Source organism: Mixophyes fleayi, chromosome 3 (assembly GCF_038048845.1).
Source record: "Mixophyes fleayi isolate aMixFle1 chromosome 3, aMixFle1.hap1, whole genome shotgun sequence".
In the NCBI taxonomy this organism is placed as follows: domain Eukaryota; kingdom Metazoa; phylum Chordata; class Amphibia; order Anura; family Limnodynastidae; genus Mixophyes; species Mixophyes fleayi.
Window position 1 is genome coordinate 29698774 of NC_134404.1, and position 25981 is coordinate 29724754.

General features: G+C 39.0%; 1 protein-coding gene across 2 annotated transcripts in view; it reads left to right on the plus strand.

The window, feature by feature from the left end:
- Positions 1 to 25239, plus strand: part of LOC142143443 (cytochrome P450 2K1-like) — a 39116-nt gene extending 13877 nt beyond the window's left edge. For both annotated transcript variants that reach the window (XM_075201291.1, XM_075201292.1), the window contains exons 2-10: positions 4098 to 4302; positions 10320 to 10482; positions 11590 to 11739; positions 12085 to 12245; positions 13197 to 13373; positions 18709 to 18850; positions 19056 to 19240; positions 22432 to 22573; positions 24677 to 25239. In XM_075201291.1, the coding sequence (XP_075057392.1) occupies positions 4098 to 4302; positions 10320 to 10482; positions 11590 to 11739; positions 12085 to 12245; positions 13197 to 13373; positions 18709 to 18850; positions 19056 to 19240; positions 22432 to 22573; positions 24677 to 24855 (1504 nt within the window). In that variant the 3' untranslated portion in view covers positions 24856 to 25239. The remainder of the gene's footprint in view (positions 1 to 4097; positions 4303 to 10319; positions 10483 to 11589; positions 11740 to 12084; positions 12246 to 13196; positions 13374 to 18708; positions 18851 to 19055; positions 19241 to 22431; positions 22574 to 24676) is intronic.
- Positions 25240 to 25981: the final 742 nt, after the last annotated feature.

The following is a 25981-nucleotide window of genomic DNA, read 5'->3' on the forward strand; positions in this document are numbered from 1 at the left end:
GGCAAATTTGAGAGGTTTGTCTCATTCTCTGTTGTTCTGAAATGCAGAGCAGCAGTGCTGCGAATGGTGTTTGAAGGTGAGGGGAGTATGGGTCAGCCTAGCACTTCAAAAGAGACACATGTTTGGAGGTATGGATACAACACTTTGTTGGTCAATGTAAGTTACAATGTTTTAAAATATAACAATAATAATAGTAAAACAGTTAAATTTCCATTTACTAAGATGAGGAAAAACTGAAGTAATATCTGGGAACAAGTAAAACGAGAGGATGTTTAAAAAACACCCACATTTCAAATAAAATGAGTGAAAAACGCAGAATGCAGTTAAAAATAAATGAATGTCTGTTAAAAATCTGTTCCACAAACTAGGTCCTTGTAATTACAGCCATGGAGCCAGACATATGTTGAAAACATTAAACTGTTTATTGCAGTGAAAACACAGTCCAGGTATTGCAATGTAAATACAGACCAGGCCAGTGAATTAACAGCCTTCAAGGTAATGCAGAATAACAGGTATATTACAGATGTCAGGTTTGCTTCCAGGAGACAAGGTACAGGTAAGTGGTAAATACTACAGTGAAGCAGGAACCGGTGAAACAAGGATTTCCACAGGAAAAGAGAAAAGCAAGGCAGTAGTCCAAGAGTAACAAACATAACAGGCACAGAAACATTAATGACCAGCAAAGGATACTGGGAGAGGCAGGCATATATATGAGACCCTCAGGTGCAAATAGTTAACCCCTGGTAGTGGAACGAGATGACAGAATAGCAGCACCTTTGGTGGTACACAAGTACTGCACGGTAATTACAATAATAAAGTCCAGAATAGTCCCAGAGGCAGGAGCTGCTGGGATGAAGCAGCATACTAAGGCAGATGCTAACAATGTATTATATTTTACATTTTAACTAATAGGGCTCATTTAGAAGTGGACGTAAATCAATTTCTTTTGTGTAAGATGTACATGTCTGTACTGCTAATGTGCACACATTAACATCTGTATATAATTATTTGATTATCACTGATTTGTGTCTCCTTACATCTAGACAGGAGGAATGAGAGCAATCAGGGGCAGGCAAGTGCAAGCTGAGCAGGGGCGGATTGGGAACATAAAGTGGCCCTGGAAAAAAAATCTGGAAGTGGCCTCATGTGGTCGGGACCAAATCAAGTGTAGGCAGAGCAAACACAAAAAGAGGCGGGATTAATACAAAGTTGATTATGCCATCAAAAGGCTGAATATTGCTAGACTGCCCATTACATACCACAATTGTCCCAACATTCCCACTCATTGGACAGAGTCCTAAATCAGGACTGTCCCGCTGAAACATATTCATGTTTATTTAATAACATGTTGTAGAGGAACTGCCAATATAGAAAAATACAGTTGGCAGACTGTCCTGCTCTCTCCTACCTGTTCTTGTTGCTTTCCCTACCTGTGGTTGCTGGTGTCTCTTGATCAGTTGCCACTTGTCTGGATCCTGGAATGCTGGGGGCCCTATTTCGAAAAAAAATAAGTACATGAAATATATAAAACTCCAACAAGCTCCGGTGTTAAATCAAAAGCACCCACATTTAATAAATAGGCTTCCCCCCAGCCCCAACATTAAAATGCTAGAATTCACATTTAATAAATAAACCTATTTCCCTCCAAACAGCCCCAGCAATAAATTAACAGCATTTACATTTAATAAATATAACCATTTCCCATGACCGTGCTGGCATTAAATAATTCATATTTAATAAATAGCCCTCTTGCCAAACTCAGCCCCACATTCAATATCCCCAAACCACCCCACCATTAAATTACAGGTCCTGTCACCTCACCTTAAATCAATAGACTCCACTAATAAATTAAATAGCACCCACCATTAAATAATTTGCTCCAACTTGCAGTCCACCATTAAATTACTAGCCTACCTCCCACCCAAATTAAAGTAGAGAACGTCCACAGCTCCAGCAATAAATTAATAGCATTTATGTTTTCCGCAACCATCACTGGCATCAAATAAATCAAATTCCATTTAATAAATATAACTCATTCTTCCCAAACTCACCCCCACATTCAATTAATAGCCCCCAAACCATCCCTTCTTAAATAGTCCCCGCTATTAAATTAAATTGCCCCACCATAACTCCACAAACAAAATAGCACCCATTAATTAGCCACCACCTACCTCACACCCATATTACAATGCCACAAGCCCCCTTTGCCAAAACACTACATTGCCAGAAGCCCCCTTTGCCAAAAAACTACACTGCCACAAGCACTCTTTGCCAAAACACTACATTGCCACAAGCCCCCTTTGCCAAAACACTACAATGCCACAAGCCCCCTTTGCCAAAACACTACACTGCCACAAGCCCCCTTTGCCAAAAAACTACACTGCCACAAGCCCCCTTTGCCAAAACACTACATTGCCACAAGCACTCTTTGCCAAAACACTACATTGCCACAAGCCCCCTTTGCCAAAACACTACAATGCCACAAGCCCCCTTTGCCAAAACACTACATTGCCACAGGCCCCCTTTGCCAAAACACTACATTGCCACAAGCCCCCCCTGCAGCCTTCACACACACACACACATTGTCCTCAGTCGTCCCCCTGCTGCCTACACACATGGTCATCAGCCCCCCCTGCTGCCTACACACACACACACACACATTGTCATCAGCCCCCCTGCTGCCTACACACACACACACATTGTCATCAGCCCCCCCTGCTGCCTACACACACACAGTCATCAGCCCCCCCTGCTGCCTTCACACACACACATTGTCATCAGCCCCCCCTGCTGCCTACACACATTGTCCTCAGCCCCCCCTTGCTGCCTACACACATTGTCATCAGCCCCCCCTGCTGCCTACACACATTGTCCTCAGCCCCCCCCTGCTGCCTACACACATTGTCATCACCCCCCCCTGCTGCCTACACACACACACATTGTCAGCAGCCCTCCGCCCTGCTGCCTTCACACATACACCTTGCAATCAGCCCCCTGCTGCCTTCATTCACACACACACACACACATTGCCATCAGCCCCGCCTCCGCTCACATATACACACACTGGAATCAGCCCCCCTTCCGCTCACACACACTAGAATCAGCACCCCACCGCTGTGCACATACACTCACAGGAATCGGCCCCCCTCCACTCACACACACTGAAATCAGCACCCTGCTGCTGCGCTCCGCTCACTTACCTTTCAGCCGCTTCCAAGCTGCGCTTCTCTGCTCACATGGGATGGCACCTGTCACATGGTGCGCGTCCCATGTGATATCCACTTCGTGTCGGATAGGCCACAGGGGGGAGCGACAGGTCTAAGAATGTAAAAAAAAAAAAATCAAAGGAACAAAAAAAAACAGACAGGCGGACTCATTAGGTCATCGGCCTACCGGTAAAGTTCCTGGTAAGGCCTATGACCAATCCGCCCCTGAAGCTGAGTATAGTAAGGGTGTGTTCTTGTCATTGTGGCACAATAAGACATGGGCGCATATGCATAGAAGGCATATCTTTGCGGGTGCTGTAGGTCTGGTGAAATGATGGTTGTGACTATCAGCAACACTAGCTAGCCGCTTCTGATTGGCTGATCATACATTAACACCCTCCAGCTGATAGTACTTAGCCGTTAGCATGGTGGCTATATTATATGAAGTCATTGTCGCATAGTATTCGTTTTAATTAAGTAATATTTTTATTTGGACTACTGCAGGAAAGAAGATGCAATTTGATTTTTAAAGGAGATAACAAATGTTTGTACTTATAGGGTAATGCCACTTTAGCATTTACTACTGTCAAACCACATCTCTACTCTATTTCTACGCTATTGTGGGTGTAAACATACATGTATGCCCGACAAACAACTGACACAAGTGCTACTTTTTTCAGCTGGACATATGTTTTCTTGTATATGTTTTTCCCAAAAATGTTCAAGGTTCATATGTGTCTAACTCTAGATAAGCCCCAATACAAGTCCACCATCTATATACAGATAGCCCCCTTGAAACTGCATGGCATCAGACATATAAACTGACATTCATTTCAATGTCTTATTGCTTCTGTATATTATTGCTCTCATGTAACTATTGTCTTTTGATAGAAAAGAAAGCTTTGTGGACATAATGAATACCACCGATCCAATCACAATACTTCTATCAACTATTCTATGTCTTTTTGTGGCAATTTTTTTTTATGGACGCAGAAGAAACATTTATCACAATTTTCCCCCTGGACCTAAACCTTTACCGTTCATTGGAAACATGCTCATGTTAAACACAAAGAAGCCTTATGAAACATTTAAACAGGTAACACTTAATTTACTGCAATAAGCCTACTATAATAAAGGCACTCCATGATGGGCTGTTTCTACAAATGGACAAGCAGGGGAGTGAGCCTGGTGCTGTTCACTAGCAGACTGTAAGATTACAGTTCTAGAATAAAGATAAAGTAGCAGACATTTCAAGGCCATTCATCAATGTGAATATGTAACTGAATGGTTGTTATGTATATATGTTTATCATAGTGCATTGTTTGGAGTGGAAATAACTCTGTCTTTAATCACTAGTGTCAGGACAACATAAAGGACACTGTCCAGCTTCAAAGAGGTCATCTCACTGTTCATGTTGCATTGGTGGACTGCTAGAGTACCTATCAGGCTCTATTCTGTGCCATGGTAAAAGTGGTTTCATGATAAATAATAAAGGGTATAATTTAGACAGCTTAACCTTCAGCAATGACCTTAACATGGTGTTAGAAGTAAACAACACAGAGCAGTGGACATGCGCTGACATCCAGTAGCTGGTGTACAGTTAGTTAGTGCTGATGAGCATATGTTCTCTACCAAAATTGTTATAGATTGTCTTATAAACCAAAACAAAAGTAGACAGTTCATTGATCATTTATATTTATGCTAATTTAACAAAAAAGACAGCACATTGTTCACTTAACGTTCAGAGAGGTGGATGTAATTATGTTTTATTTTGTTGTGGGATTTAAGGTATATTTATACAGGGACAAAGCTTCTTTTTCTGATCATTCTTCATGCAAGACAGGGGCTGGAACCAGATGGATCCTTCTGGTTGAGTTTTTTCCAAGACCAGAAGTAAGGGTCTGCAGTAGAACTCAAAAAATGCTGAGAAAATAGTTATCTTTCAGAGATGGATAAACTAGAGGAAAAAGACACTGTTCTACGATAAACTTTAAATCCAGGACTGGCATAGCAGGAGTCAATGGCTCTGAAGCAGGAACCAGTAATATACTATACCAGATCACATGGGTGTAAGTTCAGAGGCTAGGAGAACCAACCATTTGTGATTCTGGCTGTCAGTAAATTTCCAAATGAAGGTATAGGGAAGTAAGAGGAAGATCCACATATGTGGAGGTTTGTAGTCAGAACTATGAGCCAGGTAAGTTAAGATACAGCAGCCAGTAAATGGCACTGGACACTGATGTCCTTATTTGTTGGGATGCAGATGGTGGAAATATAATAGAGAGGGTTGATATGAAAAGCTCTTGGGAACATACTGTTGTCCATGCTGTATCCTTTTCACCAAAAGACATACTGTGGTTCCCTGAGTTAAGAATGGCGACTGCCTGATATTCCTGTTTTACATTCACAAGAATTGGTCAGGTCCAGACCAAAAGGTTTCAGGAGAGAAATGTGTAAAACAGGATGGTTCTGGAGTGTTCTGTATAATTGTAGATTGTAGGAAACAGAATTACTTTGAGCGATGGTTCAGAGAAGTCCAATATATTTCTGGCCTATTTTGTTGGAGGAGAGCTGAAAACATAGATTATGGTTGGATAACCAGACAGAGTCACCAAAAGTTCTCTTAAGGCTTTATCATCTGTGTTGATTTGATGCAAGAACACTACATCATTGGGTAGAGGAGAGGATGAAAGGATCTTTTGGATCTTTTAAGAATAGAAGGAACTGAAAAAATATACATGAAGTATGAGGAAGCGGGATGGATGAAATCCATAGGTGCAATACAGCTGAAAGTTTGCACTGTTAATTGGATAGTTTTGTTGAAGGAAAACTCCCCATTAGATTGTGTGTGATAAGGAGTAATTAGTTGTAAGTTGATGCTGGGGAGACTGCAAAACTGTTGGCATAAACAATAGTTAAATTGCTGGTCTGAGAGGATGTCATTTGGAACACTGTACAGTGAGACCACCTCCTGAATCAATGAATTGGTAGAACATTTTAAAGTGTAATGAAATGTGTCATTTTGGTCAGCTGGCCAACCATATTTAGGATATCATTCATAATAGCAGAAACCTTTAGAAATAGGGAGATACACCAAAAATTCTAAGGTGATGGAATCACATGCCATAGTTGGTAATGATAGAGGCAGAAGCAAGCAAAAATGTTTGCTTCAGGGCGTTTAGAAATGTGTACATACTATTGAACACCACAGTGAACGTTGGGCCACCAAAAGTGGCATTTCACCAGACGCAATAAAAAACACAAAATGATCAGGCTTGCAGAAGTTTTGGTGGTTCTGCAAGACTGTAGATGGGCAGCATAAGGAATATATTTTACTCCGACGATGCTTTGTTGATTGGACTTCACTCTTCAATCAATTGGCATTCCACCCAGATTTTATCCTGGGGACCTATCAGTTACCAGCAGTGTCTTCAAAAGGTTACCCCTTGTTCACACATGCCTATATGTTTTTTGAAAACTATACTTTTCTTACACACAGTGTAGCCCCCTGCAGATGTCTCTAGTAAACAAAAAGCTGAAGAATTGCCTCCCCATAGCCGATGGGACTATGCAATTAAACTACTGTCCTAGTAGTATTCCTCCTCGTTCGTTTACCCACTACCTTTACCAGAGACACAAGCTATGTCCGCTAATATTCAAGAAAATTTGGATTTGAGATTTATTTGGAATTCAGCTTCACCCACTTGGGCCAGTTTAGCTTTTCGTTAAGAAGAAGGATAGGAGGCTGCCTCCCTGTATTGACTACCAGGGCTTGAATGCCATCACAGTTAAGAGCAGGTATCCTATACTTTTAATTTAATAGCTCTTTGACAGTAACTGTCTCCTCAAAATAGAACTTTTCGGAGTCTATATTCTTATTTGCATAAGGGAGGGAGATGGGTGGAAGACTATCTTTAATACCAGGGATGGGTATTAGTATCTTGTGATGTCATTTGGTTTGTGTAACACTCCTGCTGTGTTCCAGAATTTTGTCAACAAAATATTTTGTGATGTTCTTTATAGGGTTTAATGCCGTGTACTTGAATGATATCTTAATTTTTTAAGACTTTGTTCCTGCCTATTTCATTTGTGTCCAACATAAGGTGCTGCATCAAAGTCCTATGGAGCCTCTAGTACCATTATCCATCACAGATAAACCAGGAATCATCTTCCCATGACCTTTATTACAGACCTTCCCCAATCCAAAGGGCACAATACCATCTGAGTGATTATGGAGTATTTTTTTCAAAGCAGCTTAGTTTGTCCCTATCAAAGGCCTCACTTTTGCTGCTATGATGGCTTCTGCTTTTGTTAAAAATATTTTGCACTTGAAATTGTGTCCAATCAAGGTTCCCAATTTGTGTCTAAACAAATTGTCAACAGCTTATTATCTGCAGTCCAAAGGCTTCTCTACGCTATAAAACTATAAGGCTTTTAATACCCAATTGAATTCCAGGGGTTAAATTTATCAAGATGCAAGTATCCGGCAGGTTTGAAAAGTGGAGATGTTGCCTAGAGCATGCAATCTGATTTTAGTCATTTACAAAATGATAGCTAGAATCTGAATGTATGACTTTCCACCCAGAATCTCTACCAGGGTCCCTAGTATGAAATTTACTCCTCCTTTTAGTGGACCATTCAAGGTTCTAGAACTGGTTAAGCCGGTGGTCTTTAGGCCAGAACGACCCTGTTCTTTATGTATTCCATACATATTTTATGCCTCTCTGCTCATACCTTTAATCATTACTATCTTCCCAGTCCTACTCCACAGTCCGTTTCAATACAGGAACAAAAGAAATACATGGCCAATCAAATTCTGAATTAATATGTCCAAAAGTGTCATACCATTGCTTGTTGACGGGAAAGGTTGTGGACCCGAGGAGTGCGTTGGTTAAGGCCTCTGGTTAAGACCCCCATTTTGTCAAACATTTATAACAAGAGATTTCCCAACAAGCCTTCATCATCATCATCAACAAAATTTATTTATATAGTGCCAGCAACTTCCGTAGCACTATACAATTAATAAGGCAATACTGGGTAATACATACAGACAGAGAGGTAAGAGGTAAGAGAACCCTGCTCGCAAACTTACAATCTATAGGACAATGGGAGTTTGAAACACAAGGGTATGTGCTACATCATATTGCACAATGGACCAGCTAGAATGCAAAGGTAAAAGTATTGAGTGGGCTGTGTGTGTGGAAATGTTGGTCAGAGGGTTGCTGTCTTGTGTTAGCTGTGTAGAGGGGGGTAATAGGGTAATCTAGGGAGAATAAGATGGTGGTTAAGGAATATCATAAGCTTGTCTGAAGAGGTGGGTTTTTTCAGAGAACGCTTGAAGGTTTGAAGACTAGAGGAAAGTCTTACTGTGCGAGGGAGGGAATTTCAGAAAGTGGGTGCAGCCCGAAAAAGTCCTGTTACCGAGAATGGGAGGATGTGATGATAGTGGAAGAGAGACGTAGATCTTGTGCAGAACGGAGGTGTCGAGTTGGGAGAAATTTTGAGACAAGTGAGGAAATGTATGTCAGTGCAATTTTGTTGATGGCCTTGTATGTTAGTAGAAGAATTTAATATTGGATTTGTTGAAATACAGGCAACCAATGTAGAGACTGACAGAGTGGCTCAGCAGAGGAATAACGGTTTGCAAGGAAAATCAATCTAGCCACTTCATGCAAAATAGATTGTTGGGGTTCAAATCTGACTTTGGGAAGACCAGTAAGGAGGGAATTGCAATAGTCGATGCGGGAGATGATGAGTGCATGAATTAAGGTTTTTGCAGTGTCTTGTGTGAGATATGTGCGTATTCTGGAATTGTTCTTTAGGTGTATGTAACATGATTTAGATATAGAGTTGATGTGGGGGTTAAATGACAGTTGTGAGTCAAGGATTACACCTAGGCAACAAGCTTGCTGGGTGGGATTTATGGTCATGTTATCAACAGAAATAGAATTGTCAGGCAGGAAGCTTCTGTTTTTGGGTGGGAATATTTTAAATTCAGTTTTTGAAAGATTGAGTTTGAGTTGGCAAGAAGACATCCAAGATGAAATGGCAGAAAGACAGTCAGTAACGTGAGACAACACAGATGGTGAAAGATCAGGAGAGGATATATAGATTTGTGTATCATCCACATAGAGATGATACTGCAATCCAAAGGAGCTTATTAGTTTTCCCTGGTTACACTGGACCAGGGGTCTAATTCTCACTTGTACCCGGTGCTTACTTCTCCTTTACTTTACCACCTAGTTGCTCTGTTTCCTATCTGCATTTACAGGGTTTTCTAGTTGCCGTCTGCTCACCGTCACTGCCATCAGGCCCAATTAATTCAATCTGATGAACCAATTTAAACATCATTCTGTGCACTTTCAGTGCCAGATTATTAGTTCTCCTTACTCCAGCCTTTATACTTTATCCTACCTTTTAGTATGTCTCCCTGCGTTCCTGACCTTGGCTTGTTGGATCTTGCTACTGTCTCCTGATTTGGTACCTCATCTGTGTCTCATATGTTGCAGACCCCAGCTTGTTTGACTTATCGTCTGACTGCTGACATGGAACTTCACTGTGACTTCCAGTGTATCTGATTTTGGTGTTGCTGATGCTCATCATCATCATCATCATCATCAACATTTATTTATATAGTGCCAGCAAATTCCAAAGAGCTTTACAATTGAACTTCTCCAGCTTGCTGATTCAGCATCTTGTTATACTTTGTTACCAGCTTGCCACACTAAGAGGCAGTTCAGAGGTCCACAAGCAGCGGATATTCCTGCAGCAATGCCTAAACTTCCTTGCGGGTGAATATCGGGGGCATTTAGATTCTGTGTCCTCTGTTCTGCCAGCTCTAACCTTGTTTGGCAAAAGGGAATCCTCTTCTTTCAGACACTAAACATGAGAAATTATAAGCATTATAATAACATTAAATAATGTAAACGTATGTAATTCATGTTTTCTTGGTATTAGGATGGATATCTGTTTTAATATTCAAAAGAAGAATTCAAATTGCCTTGACAATTGTTTGGATAGCAGAGTTTCCCAAAAGTCCATAGAGATTTAGTAGCGGTGTTTAATAAAAGACATACATCTTACATCAACAACTAATGTTATGTTGTTTTGCAGCTTTCCCAGAAGTATGGCTCAATTTTCAGTATACAAATAGGAGAAGAGAAAATAGTCGTCCTGACCGGATATGAGACAGTGAAAGATGCTCTTGTAAACCACGCAGATGAATTTTCTGAAAGAGCAAAAGTGCCATTATTCCATGATATACTTAAAGGACATGGTAAAAGTTATTGTATAAATTATATAATTGTCACCCCTATCACAATAATAATATTTATTATATATATATATATATATATATATATATATATATATACATATATACATACATACACTATATATAGTATAGCAGTAGTACTAATAGTAGTTTTTGTTTGCTTGTTCACTAATATATATATATATATTTATACAATATTGCATATTACTCTCTAAGTACACATTTTACTGTTTTGCAATCAATAGTTTAATTTTTGATCATGTACTAATTTTTATCTCCTTCTCTTACAAAATGGTTTACTACTTTAGAACAGCCTCCCTGTCCAAGTTAGTTCCACCTCCACCTTCCCATGGGTGCAGAAAACTGGGTGTCCATTCTTTGAGTCTCGCCCCTTTACTTTCACATAGTTGCCAACCCCTGAATTTCGGAGGACTCAGAAGTCAGTAAAAGCAGCATCTAATGGGATGTTCATGGTACCTCTCTTCCATAGTTCAGTTAACAGCAGGGACCAGCATTTAGATAGAGTAAAAGGTAGAAGTGCCCAGGAAAACCTTCACCAAAGTACTAATTGGGGAGAGGATGTATATAAATGATCCTCATAATAATGTTTTACATAAAGAACATATATGTTTAGATATTTGCAATTTAATATTTATTAAAAGATATGCAAAAAAAAAAGATGCACCCTAAAAATATACTATTAATTTTTTTAGTGCCTACTACACACTAGATTTTTCACTAACAAATTTATATGTTAAGGTCAAAATTAGCTAATTTATTAACCCTTTCAGTGCTACGGACAAATGGGACTCATCCTGCACATATACCACTATGTGTGCTCACCAGATAACCCCTACACTTAAACTAATAACTATAAAGAAATCTGACCATTCCTCTTTGATAAGGAGGTGGGCAAATGACACACAGAAGGCCAGTACTAGACATGAGGTTTCCATTTTGTGCTCATGTGCCACAGAACATCCCCTATACAAAGCACAGAGGCTATACCATCATTGTCTGACATATCGGATAAGGATTTTATCTGTATTAAATGGCTGTAACACCGCAAATCTTGGTTTTTCTTCATCAAATATTTTATTTTCCAATCAGGAGTTATTTTTTCTAATGGTGAAAACTGGAAAGTGATGAGACGTTTCACTCTGTCCACTCTACGAGATTTTGGGATGGGGAGAATAACAATTGAAAACAGTATTAGTGAAGAAAGTGATTGTCTAGTGACACATATAAACTCCTTCAAAGGTCAGTGACTGCTTTAATTAAACTTGTTCAATTTACTCAGCTGTACATAGTTTCTTTTATAGTCATCTTTGTCATGAATGCATGAAGTTAGAGTCATCTTCTGAGAAGATGTCTATATTCATAAGTAATAGTGAGAGAAACCATGAAAGCTTCTTGTACCTTAGTAATGGGGCAAAAATCAAAGCTAGAGAAGGAAGTTGAGCCCCGTTGCTAGGCAAAACACACATTTCTTGGGCGAATATTAGCTTTACTATGGATAATATATATAGATAGATAAAGTATATATATGATGCTCCTTTACTTTCTTCTTAAGCTATTTATTATGTTTATTCTTTCCAATTCCAGGCAAGCCCTTTGACAATAAATTGATTATAAATGCTGCTGTTGCCAATATAATTGTTTCCATATTACTCAGTCATCGATTTGAATATGAGGATCCAAAACTTTTGAGGCTTTTGAATATTGCCAGTGAAAATTCCCACTTAGTTGCTAGTCCAAAGGCCATGGTAAGCAACTGCTTTTCATATTGTATACAGTCTATCGCTGTCAGCCACGCTGATAATTGGCAAATGGATTTATCCACAAACTTCCTTGAGTTTTGCCTGCTGAGTACTATAGAACATATTCACTAGAAATTACTTTATAAAACTTGATCATTTCATTAGAAGAATGTGTATAGTTTTGATTATATTTAGTGGTGTTTGCATGCTCCTTCTCTGTAACATTTTGCTGTCTTTAAGTAAATTGTAATTTTATAATTTTCTTTTAAAAGAGATGTACTTTGCAAAATGTAGTACTCACCCATCTCACCTTAGAATGACCCCTCCACATGACCACCTTCTTCTGTGCGAGGGAGACTCAGTAATCCTAAAAGGATGACCCAAAGTTCAGAGTTGGCTGCAACTGTGCATTCTGCCGGGACCACTCCTCCAAGTCTTTTCACTACATTTCATTAACATAGTTACATAATTTCAAAGTGTGAAAACAATAGTTTTAGTATGTTGTCATTGAAAATGGGCCCCATCAAAATGGACTCACTGAGTTCCAAATGTTGGTTTCTCAAGACTGAAACTCACCTTTCCATCAGTTGGGCAGATAGATTGGAGCAGCATAAATAGAACATCAATCTGCATTGATACACTTTGTATTCCATCTACCCTAGAGGTGTTGACATTCCAATGAGAAAGGACAATTTCTGTCTTCAGGAGTTTCACCATTGACTGAACATTTTTAATGTAATACCTCCCAGTGATCTGCTATTGTGTGAACTGTGTGTGTGAAATTACTGGTCTCTTCTCTTTGCTTAAATCTTTGCTTATTTTCAAATAAGTTTAAAGGTTTCACGCCTCCAAGATGTTTCTAAATTAAGTTTATTTAAATCACAAGTGCTTCCTGAGCCTGTATTAGCTGTTGTGTGTTTATATATATACAGTAAATATATCTTCTTTCTCTGTAAGTTGTACAACGCGTTTCCATCTGTGATGCGCTGGTTTTCCGGAGTTTACAAAACTTGTGCTAACAATGTAGAAGAAATGCACAGATTTATTAGAGAGACCTTCCCTGCCCATAAGAAACAATTGGATGTTAATGATCAGAGGAATCTTATCGACACATTTCTGGTGAAACAACAAGAGGTATTGTAATTATTATTCACTACGTTTTTTAATACATTTTTGAAATATGCCTCACTTTCATCCACATTACGGACTACCTAGAGATTTGTGAATCCCAACACATTTAGGCTAGATTTACTAAACTGTGGGTTTGAAAAATGGAGATGTTGCTCATAACAACTGTAAAAGTGTTTCCTGGGTGATTATGGGGTTTAAATCTCCTTAATATTCTGGCAAATGTTTGGGTTACCATTTAATACCATAATATAGAACTATTACCGTCAACCAACTCCTCGCAAAAGTACTTTTAAATTAACCTACGAAATATAATTCTTATTCTCCCTTAAATCCATAGGATTAATATTCATTTAATAGCTTATGCTCATAGCTTCAAGAATAACCACAGCAGGATATAACGTCATTTAAAGTGTGCTGTATTATAAAACAGTATATAGTGTAACAATATTTTACACAAAATATAGATTTTGGTGCCATATATTACACTTATTGCCTGTAATATAAATATACATGTCATTGTGTGTGTGCTTTAACTAACTTATTTCTAAAGGTGTGTGTGTGTGTGTCATACTTTTACACGAGGAATATCACTGACTGGTATTAGCGCTACTAACCTGAGAGGTGCGGAGTCTAACACACCACCGGTGTTCACCAGGGACCCCGGCAAGGAGGATTCGGCTTTGCTGCGTGCGATGTGCAGGTCGCGGTTCTCCCAGGAAGTCACCAGTGCAGCCATTAGAGGGTAGTCAGACAGGCCGAGTCGAAACCAAGGAAGCGAGGTACCACTGAGAGTAGGCAAGAGTAGTCAGGAACGGTCCAAAGGTCAATACCAGTGCGGGCAGCGAAGTACAAGGGATATCCGGAAGAGAGGTCAAACAAGCCAAGGAGTCAAATACACAGGAGGTCAGAAACAGGAATATAAACTAAATGCTGGAGCTGGTTAGAACCAATACTCTGGCACTAGACATGTGCCAGAGGCTGCTTTAAGTACTCTAAGATGCCTCCTGATAGGTTTAGGGAGATTTAGGTGGTAAAGACATGCTGGCTGCAGACAGGTGAGTAGATATAGAGTTCTGCTGCTAGGCAACAGGATGAGGATTGCGGAGAGAAGGTGTCCAACTGCGGCGCCTGTGGAGGGCGCAGAGACAGCACCTGACAGTGTGTGTGTGTGTAGGGGGAGGAGACCTATGGGGGAGGGAAGCCACACAGCACACTTCATTCATCTCACATATCTCATTCAAAGTCCAACAGCCATTATTTACTATCCACATTCCCTTCTCATGAGTTTCTAGATGGCAGCCATTTTACAGGCTTACCAGATACTAGATTCATTTTCTCCACTGTCTGAAACTCGGCCTGCTCTGAACACGTGGCACTTCACTCCGCTGCAATATCAACTACGCCAACATTTCCAGCCATAAACCACACTATTTTAGAGATTCAGAGCTACAAACTACCCTTCAAACCAACAGTCTAACAAAACAATCCAATCACTTACTATGCATCTAAAATCCTCAGCAGCATAGCAGACTTTCCAATACCATCTACACGGTTTCTTCACTTTTCCACAAAATGCTTTTCCGACACCACCATTCCATTTAACAAAAACTATGCAATACCATTTCCATACAATTGCTATAACTATTTCCAAACAAAACTCCATTACAACATTAAACCAACACAGAACCACAGAACTATGTATGACACCATTGCTTCCATGACCAAAACTTAACCAACACAAGCTCCAAAATACTTCCAATCACATTTACCATCTGTATAAATGACAATTCATTATCATATACTCACATGCATCCAGATTCAACCATCTTCCATTCAACAACACATTACAACATTTATAACATTTATGTTTCTAACTCACCTTTCATTCATTCCATTCAAAAACTCCATCTTTCCTACTAGCCAGGGAACTTACTTCCCTGCATGGCCGCATGTCTCATCAGTCTGCCACCAGCTCCCGAAAGAAAGTTTCTCCTTGTGTAAGTGTATGAAAAACCTTCTTGTGAGCGGAGTTTACCTTTTCCACAGGAACTGCTCACAGCATTCATATGCTAATTACTGACCAACTAAAGACTGGTTTTACAAGTATTCACAAGTCATGTTTCCAGTGGGGGAAGGAAGGTTTTGTGCAAAGCCAGTGTGCTCATTCAATTGTGGCTAAATTCTGATATATGTTATAAAATGAAACACAAATAATAGATTATTTATGTACTCTTCATCAACAACCAATCAGATTCTAGCTGTCCTTTTGTAGAATGAACTAAATAAATGATAACTAGAATCTGATTGGTTGTTATAGGCAACAGTTCTACTTTTTTAATCCTGCAGTTTAGTAAATCTAGCCCTTACACTGAGATACAAGACAGGAATGCATCTATTAACTCCCTTATGCCTTCACAGAGCAGTATAACCAGAGTACAGCTTATTGCAGTAATTAGTGCATTGTGCTATATATGTTTTGTGCAATTATCTGCAGAATGCAGAGATATTCACAGATACAATAATCAGAAATCCTCCACAAGGTAATCTTTAGCAATGGTACAGCAATCATTACAACACATTATACTTTATCAGTATATTGCACCAAATGGTATTTCAGAGCTGTATATAGTATTTCACTACATTACTAAATATAGTGAAGCAACATAGCATAGGAGGTCAAATCGATTATTTCAGTGGAGGGATCTGATTATCTTGAACACATCCATCTACCGTGAATAAAAGGAGCAAAAGAGAGATAGAGAAATGAAAACACATGTGTTATAAGCAGACTAATGCGCTGTCAGTGATATTGCAACTAAATACAATAAAATATAGAGGGGATGTCATTTCTTAAAACTGGTGCACAGGAAAAAGTTGGTATTTTCCAGAGAAGCCAATAACATTCTGTCACTTTGCAATTGCCTTTTTAAAGTGATAGCAAACATCCTATCAGTTGCTATGTGCAACACTACAATTTTCCTTTTTATACCTGTAAATATTATTTGTTAAATGTTTGAATTCTTTTAAAACAGAACTTTGCCAATATTATTTTGCTAATTCATATCCTCCACTTGATAATAAGCAGCAATTCAATATATTATCATTGCATTTTCTATTATCTTCTGTGGAAAGATAACACTTGTCAAAGTGGATTCTAACTTATCGACTTATCAGCTGACATCATTCAGCTCAGTTTGAGGTCCCTACATATCCTTCCTTTTCTCAATAATAGAATAGTGCAGGAAGCCATTAAAATTTCAAGGCAAAGTGTACACAGGTGATTTTAATCTGCTGCGGTAGACCTGTGCACCAGTAGATAGAGTAGAGATATAACTAAATAGCTTTATCTCATGCAGATTAATTATACCTAGTTCAGTTGCATCTCACTTATTTATGCCAGAAGAGAGGAATCAACCAGCATTGTCAGATTTAAACTACCAGGGTACACCATACTTGCCAACTCTCCCGGAATGCCTGGGAGACTCCCGCATTTTGCGAGAGTCTCCCGGACTCCCAGGTGAGTGTGGCAATCTCCTGAATTCTGCCCACTTCACTAGGAAGTGCCCCACTTCCTAGTGAAGTGGGCAGATTTAGATCCCAAACGCCGCGATTCCCTGTGAATCGCGGCGTTTGGCAAATGACGCAATTTGCGGCATGACGTCACAGGGGGCGGGGCCAAAATGGTGTGATTTTGGCCGCCCCGCCCCCTCACGTCCACCTCCACTGGCTGGCTCCAGGAAGAGAGCTGAAGAAGGTAGGCAAGTATGGGGTACACCTAGGTGTAAATGTATTATGATCCGGTTTTTTCATCTCGCGGGAGATCGGCGACTTTACATGTAAAATTTAAACTTGCCTTTACAAGCCAGCGCCGCTTTAAATTTTACATGCAAAGTCGCCGATCTCCCGCGAGATGAAAAAACCGGAGCATAATACATTTACCCTCTAGTCTAATTGTTTGAATGTGCTACTACAATGTTTTTTCTCTATGTAAAACAGATTGACATTCATGTTGTGGAGTTTGTGAGTTTAAGCATTGTATTTCAGAAGGGCAGCAGAAAAATGAAAAAAAAAACATTTTGCAAATCATCTTATTATCAATTGGGGATAGCAAATTGAAATAAAAAAAATAAAAATGGGTGGATATCTCCAAAACAGTGACAGTCTTATCAGTGGAAGCATCCCAAGGGAAAACATACAATTTAAGACAGAGTGGGTGACTTCAAACATTAAGGGGCAGATTCAACTTTCCGCGAGGTTCCCCAAGCCCCAAATATGGCCATCATGTCCAGCTGTGCACATTGCCGGGTAATGCGGTACAGAATTCGCTCATTTTCACTATCTCTATGGGATGCAAGGAAAAATGAACGGATATTTTGGTAAAAACTGAGAAGCGATGTGACTCCAAGGATTGTTCCGAAGACTCATCGCATCACCTGGCGGTCAATTGAATTGACCCCTAAGAGTTACAGTATAGGAACTATCACAGAGGATTTTTATGGGTGTAATTCTACTTTTGTCAAACTCTCTACCACATATTTTATATACACATATAGCACAACAGGGGCAAACTCAGGATTTGTAGAGGGGGGTTTCTACTCCACGCCGCCAGTGGGCGTGACCAGCATGCATGGGGGCGTAGCTATAATTTTAGACAGTGCTTGGCTGCTCTCCAACTCTTCCTATCCCCATAATATACATGGGCAATGCTGCGTGCACTTAACATCTCTCCCTTTTCAAGCAGAGCTGTGTGAAGCGGGAGCAGGATCCAGCCACCTCAATTATACAGTGCCCCAGGCTTGGATGGGGGGGCGTTCCCGGCACTAGGAAACCCCCTTCTCTGTTTACCTATGCACAAATGGAGCACATTTCTTTTTTGCATATTGTGTGATCAAGCTCTCCTGCTCTCAGCGCTGGATAGGATGCATTGGGTGGGATCATATTAACCCCCTCAAGTCCATACTATGGACTTGCATCGCACGTCGTAAGGGGTGAACGCCGTAATTGTCACCCTATGTGAAAGATGCTTGATCCTGCCTTGTGGTTAAAAGAAAAGTTCTCCATCTGTACTTTATGATATACACACAAATATGGTGCATATGAATCAGGGTCCTAATATAGTGTATGATACATAAATGATTTGAATATCCATTGATACCTAGCACACGTAATCAACATATGGCAACACAGCACTATGATTATTGCATACTTTGCAGTAATATATATGCTTTAAATATATTGTAATGGTTTTCCTGCTTATATTTTAAGCACTAAGCATTGATGCCACGTAATGTTTCTTTCCATGTTGCTGTTTTAACAAAGCATGTCTTACACATTTCAGGAAAAGCCTGGTCCCGAACTATATTTCACCAACGAAAATCTAATAGGGTTGGTAGCAGACCTCTTTGTTGCTGGCATGGAGACCACCTCAACCACTTTGAGATGGGGTCTTCTGTTGATGATGAAACACCCAGAAATCCAAAGTAAGAGATCATCTTGCATGTACTATTTATTCTATATCATATAACTTATCATATTCTGAAAGGAAAGCTATATATAACAAGGTGCACATATCAATTAAGTGATACTTTTTGCCGGTAAGTTAAGTGTCGGCAAAAATCACCAATTTGAAAGTGTGAGGACTTAAGAGGTGTTTTTAGTGTTTATTAACTCTTATTTTGGAAACAGGAAAAGTCCAAAGTGAGATTGAAAATGTTATTGGTTCATCTGAGCCTCAAGTAAGTCACCGTAAAGATATGCCCTATACTGACGCTGTTATTCACGAGATTCAAAGATTTGGAAATATAGTTCCGAATAACCTCCCACATGCTACTACGCAAGATGTCACATTCAGAGGCTATTTTCTACCAAAGGTAAGAAACACATTTTATCTTGTTTCCCATCATTGCAAATATTGATTTCTTCAAGGCTACTTTACATATGTATTAACAATAGGGATGTTCACTGAACCCCGTGTTTTGGTTTTGGATCTGATTAACTTTGTGTTTTGGTGTTAGCAAAACTGCTCTCATGTGTTTTGGTTTTGGATCTGTATTCAAAAAAAATAAAATTGCTGAAAGATGCTTAAAATCACATAATTTAACACTTTTCTGTTCCTACATTATTATTAGCCTAAATAACATTAATTTCCAGTCATTTTCATACAATTTTTGTAAAGTGATAAGAACAATGCAACCCCTCCTGTTTCTGTATGATCAATGGCACTGAGCTTAGGCACTGGAAACTGGAGAGTGACAAGAACACTGCTACCCCTGTTTCTGTGTGATCAATGGCGCTGGCTCTCCTGGGGAGGAATGTATTTATGGAATCCAAAACCTGCGAAATCTGAAGACCCATTGATGATGCCTAGATACAGATCCGAGGAAGCGGGAGAGTACCGAGGCGGCTCCGCTCAATACTTTCCCGTCTCGGCTCGATGGTCGGAAAACCGAGCCTCAGCATCTCTAGTTAACAATTATTTATGCAATTATTAACAATTACTAACTATTAATGGACAACATCTAAAATCATTTCCAGGTATATTTTTCTGCAGTCCCGTTCTCCAGTCCCAATCATGACATCACAGCGTATTTACTGAACTTGGCTATAATGTTATTTTTTGCAGGGGGTTTGCATTGTAAATATTCTTATTCAATACATATTAAACTTTAAAGTCTAGCAAATAGGAACAGTTTGTTAGCATTAAATCTACAAAATAATAGGAATTGTACTTTTTTGTGCTGTTGATCAGGTGGCCAGTTTTTAAAGACTGAGGCATTTTGTGAAATAAAAATTTCATTGGAGGAATCTTTAAAACCTGAGATCTATGTTATTGTCACAGTAATCAATCAAATAAAAAGCAAAGTAATTTGTTAAGGTTTAAAATGTATAACCATATCTGTTAGAAATGTAGGACCTAAAATTAGTAATAAACAACTCAGTTCTTCTCCACAAGGAGGAATAGTATAAGGCTGGGAATACACTACAGGGTTTTTAGATGATTATCGGGCCAGTCACACGATGAACGACTGTTGGGTCCAATATTGCATTAGTGTATAGGCTGCACGATGACAGCATTATCAGTCTGAAGCACATCGTATCGTTTCATATTATTTTTAAACTGAACTAAAAATCTTGTTCAACGATGGAACAATGTTGTTCCATTTCTATTGTGTGTATGTACTCACGACCAGCAGTGTCAATATGGAGTGTGCAGACTCAGAGTCACGATCTTTTCAGCCTTTGGTTATGACAGATGAAGAGCACAGATCTGAAGGTAAAGCGTGTATAGTGTATACAAATAAACTAGCATGCTGATCAGGACTTTTTTTTCAGTAGTTGGTAAAATCCTTAACACTATCGCATTGGGGGAAATTTTCTGTTTATGTACCCAGCCTAAATACAATTAGTTATCTCTGTATTCTCAAAGTCAATGATTCAAAGTCCACATTTTCAACTCTGTAGATTAGACAGCTGTCTGACTGTTTAGGGCCAGATTCCTGAAAGTTCACCGCCACATAGGTACAAAGTTGATTCGTATATAAGAAAAGAGATACAAGATCCAAACAGTGACGCAAGTTTTAACCATCAAAGTAAAACTGCAATCACGTGTTACATGAAGCTCATTTTAACCTTGTAAATCCATTTTAGAAACACCACAAGACTAGCACTACAACAGAAAAATTATTCAATCTAAGAGAAGAACAAATTCTTGCATAATGTAACATAAGATGCCAACAAAACTATCTATGAATAGTTTGTTCATTGCTGAGATTTTCCTTGGCACTTGTTTATATATTGCATTTAATTTAAATACCTTACCTAGTTGAAAATTCTACAATGGGCTGACAGGAGGGTTAGCATTCAGGATATAAACAAGCAGAAGGAAATAATAAAATAAGAAGCATACATAAAGACAGTAGGTATCTGTCAATGAGTTGAAAATAGTGAAGTGGAAGACTGCATTATGCAGTCAAGTAAAAAGTAATATTGAATGTTATTCATAAAAGCTGGAACAACGCATTGAAGAGAGGTTTGATGATCCCTGTAATACATTTCAAAAGTTAATTATCCATCAGGCACAGACAGCTTTTTCTTAAACACCGAGGGGCTGGTGCAGATTGAATACTATATATACTCACCATCAGAGTATAATGGTGCTCATCGTTAAATCCTCTTAGATTTACCTAAGAAGACTGGAAAGTAGTGGCACTGCAATAACATGCAAAGATACAATCACTTGAGCACACTATTCACAAAATAAAAGGGGATGCAAATAGCAGAGGATGATGAGGACGGTCTCCGGCACTAGCAAACTGCTTGTGATTGACAATTGCACCACTGATGCTGATTGGTGCTTTCCTCATTCCACAGACATATATTATGGTTTGTGTGCATGCTTAAGCAAAACATTTTTTTGTACAAAGGACAGAGAATTGTTTCTGCTGTAATAGAGTTTGTTTGAGTTGTCTAATTATGAATTGCACATAAAACAAAATGGATAAAAACATTGGCACAAGTGGGACGTAACTGTCTGTGACATCTGCCTGGTGTAAATCGGGCACATATGCTACTGGTACCAGCCTGCATAAATCTTAAGATCTGTATGGCTTAGCATATGAGTTTATTTTTACATGTGGCTTTTTTAGCGTAAATTACGCCCAATTGATGACCAACTCTGCATCAGGCCATGAGAGTCAGTTAATCTCCAGAATTATATAAAGTTACTGTTATTATATAGTGATACAAGTGCTGTGATACAAGCTGACTACATGCCCTTATCACCCCATAAAACAGTAATATATTTGCACCATGAATTTTGAGTAGAGAAAGTGGTCGAAATGGCAGTATGGAAAATGTAGGTGAATGGAATTTGGTAGTGTTACAATGAAGGCAGTTGGAGAAGTGCTGGTATGGCACCATGCATACCATCGTGTACATCCCCACCTTCACCACTGAGTAGAGACATAAAAATACAATATTGTTAACAATAATAATACTGAAAGATGCAGACTTCAGTTATCCTATACAAGTGTCACTTATGCAAATGTTTACAACTCTTTAGGGGACACACATAATCCCACTTCTGACGTCAGTGCTGTATGACAAGGATCACTTTGAAAAACCAGAAGAGTTTTACCCGGAACATTTTCTGGATGCCAGCGGCAAGTTTGTAAAGAATGAAGCATTCATGCCTTTCTCAGCTGGTGAGTTAGACGTGGTATTTCCCTTAAATTACTTACATAATGGACTGAAACTATTATTTAAGTTGAGCAGACCATTGTATACAGCCTAATATCAAAAAATAAAAACTATACAGAATATAGAGACAGAATCATGAACTTACCTTTTAACTTACCTTAATCAGGGAAAGACAAAAGATGAGTAGTACAAATGACAACAGTAATTTCCATAATTTGGAGGGTCATGGTGCTCTTCATGTTTGAGTACACCAGAGAAGTAAAATCAGTGAGATATTGCATGAGTAAAGAACGCTCGCTTTCATAAACAAATTGTTATAGTTCTCAAGGACTGTGGACCATTGCAAATCTAGAGGTCAACTCGAGGGCTGATCAGCTGCTTTGTTTTGTGCACGAGCAACTTCTAGACTGTGTGCTCTTTATATACACACTTCATGCTTTATCTACTACATTATGGTGCTAGCTGTGCTTTGTGGGCTTACCACATCCCTTCTATTGGTCTGGTTACGCCTCTCCAGTGACTGGCCACACCTCATTTGGTGGCCCTCTACCTTTGTATTTCCCCTGTGGGCCCTTCATGTCCCAGTCCTAACAAAAAATATGTATATATATATATATATATATATATATAAGGATAAAGAAGGACGGCTCCTTTAGGTGTACACTGAGAACAATCAAATTATCTGTAAATAATAATAGTAAGTTCAATCCGTATGAACAGAGAACCCAGTGGGTATATAACTAAAAATGCAAATCACAGGACCCCATGCATGCAGTTCATATAAAGATAGTGACAAAGTCCATTTGTGACATCATAAGTTGCTTCAATGAAATCAACAATGGTCGTGCAGTATGGTGACAGCACGAATTCTCTAAAATAATATGCGTACCAGATATAAAGATATAAATAGCTTATCTGTATAACTGCTCCTTGGTCACTCAACCTGCCGCTTCACTGCTACATGGACTGATCTTCTTCATTCATAAAGATATAGCATTAAACCGCTCAATGGTTGATACTTTCTTTATCTATTAGTAAGTCTGCACCAATCTCACAGATTCTCAACCGCTCGCCAGATAGGAAAATAATTATGAATGTACCATATGGTGTAGTAATTTCTCAACAATGGTTTAAAAAGCATGAAATATAAATAAAAAAACTCCCTAACTGAAAAATATATATAAGCTTATCTGTATAGTCTGGATGTAGGTTCACTTGTCAAAAGTTAAGTCCCCGGTACATACATAAGGAAATTCCTCAAAGTCTCCACACAGAAGCTCAAAAAGGACAATACCTCTATATAGCCCCAGGAACAAGCAGTGAATCCAATTACAGCAAAAGAAAATATGCCTCAACGCGTTTCGTTCTATTAATAGAACTTCATCAGGAGGAAGAGAAAGTATACTGATAGTGCACTTGTTAAATATCGAGTGCGGCGCCATCCTGTGTCGGCGTCATGGAAACCGAATGACATCATCCGGCGCATGCGCCCTTGTGCCATCAAAGGGTTATGGCGCTTGTTATTATCATATCCGCAGTTGTCATCGGGGAAATTCACAGATATGCCTCAATATGTCTTTCATTTTGTACGGGCATATTTTTAACTTTTGATATTAAAACTTTTATTATGCTAATTCCTGTGGATGAGTTTACTATAGTCCCTATTCTAGTAATGTAATCTCAGCCTTGTTTTAGGCTTATTACGCTATAATAGTTCTCTTTCTGAGATTTCAGTTTCATACTACCAGAAGCTATAAAGACAATGCATGAGAGGACTCATATCATACAGACGTCTGGGAATAACATCAGATAAGCTGTGTATTACTTGATCTTTGGTACGAGGCTATTTCACCAGTACTTTCCCTTGGAGATTTTTTGTCTCTCATATAATACACTATGTGTGGCGCTTCTATTTTTTTGTCTTTTAATATATATGTACATATATATATATATATATATATATATAGATAGATAGATAGATAGATAGATAGATAGATAAATAAAGAGGTAATGAGTGGATTATGAATGTTGAGAAACTCAACAGTAATATACTTAAAGTATTTGGAAGATATTAATATTAAAGTCTCCTCCACATCTCTTTGTTCTAGGTAAGAGAAGTTGTGCTGGTGAGACGTTGGCCAAGATGGAGCTCTTCATGTTCTTCACGAGGCTTCTTCAGAAGTTCACATTCCAGGCTCCTCCAGGGGCTGAGCTGGACATAACACCTGTCATTGGGATCACATATTCTCCTAAGAGCCACATGATTTGTGCCGTGCCCCGTACATAAAGTAGGATTGCAACATGCACTGAGAAAAGAATGTAACATTTTTAAATCTAGGTTTATGTTAGAGACAATCTGCCTTGCATCCTGTGTGCACACAGATCTGCTATGCATATCAGCTACATAAGTGTGTCTCCCTCTGAAGAATTGTTTCTGCTTTGAATTAGATTTGAGCTGCAGTGCAGTTGTGCTTTCCCTCGTGAGCGGATTTGATCACTATTTAAACTCTAACTTGTCATGCACTCATTTGACATGCATGCTTCTTGGCTCTGGTATCTTATCCTGTTTGTTCCTGACCTGCTTCAGTATTTCATTTCTAACCTGACCTCTGGCCTGCGTCATACAGTTTCGCTGGCTCTGGCTCTACTCTTTTTGGAATCCTGATATCTGGGTGCTACTTCCTCGCTCTGCTTCTGTTTGTCTCCTGGCTCCAGTTTTCTGATAGACTGTGGTAGCTATCCTCTGCTTTCCAGTAGGGCTTCACAGTGATTAATGGACCGGCTTTGATGCAAGAAATATTATTTACTGTTTTGCTTTGCCTAAGACTGTGAAAACTTGCACCAGAATATCTTCAGTGTCCTTGGTAATACTTTGCATTGCCTCAGACTGTCATATTACTGCATTATTCCTGGATAGCTGCGTGGCTAATTCATCATACTTTATTTCAGAGCCCTTGTTTATCCTGTCTGCTGTTGATTTCTTCAATAAAACCCATATTGTTTATCAATACAACATAGCTTGTTACTAGTGTGATTTCCTAACAGCTTAAGGGGACATTATTAAAAAAATATAATTTTTTCAACGCAATGTAAGTCACATACAATATTTAGGCTTTTTTTCTGATATGTGAGATGGGCTTGTGCCCTCTTTAGAAGTTCGACCTGTATTCTACCATGCAAGGGAGTAAAGCCCTGTATCCTGATGATGGATCATCAGTCACAGAGTACACCACACTAAATTATAGGAAAGTAAATAATATTCATTTGTAAATGAATAATTTAATGGGAATTATGCTCAGTCATATAGTTAAGAAGTTTTAGATCAAATATGCTGCTCTTTCTGCTGAGGAAGGGTACAGAACAGGGGTGTACACTGAAAAGGGTATATACCATAAGTACCAATACTAATATTC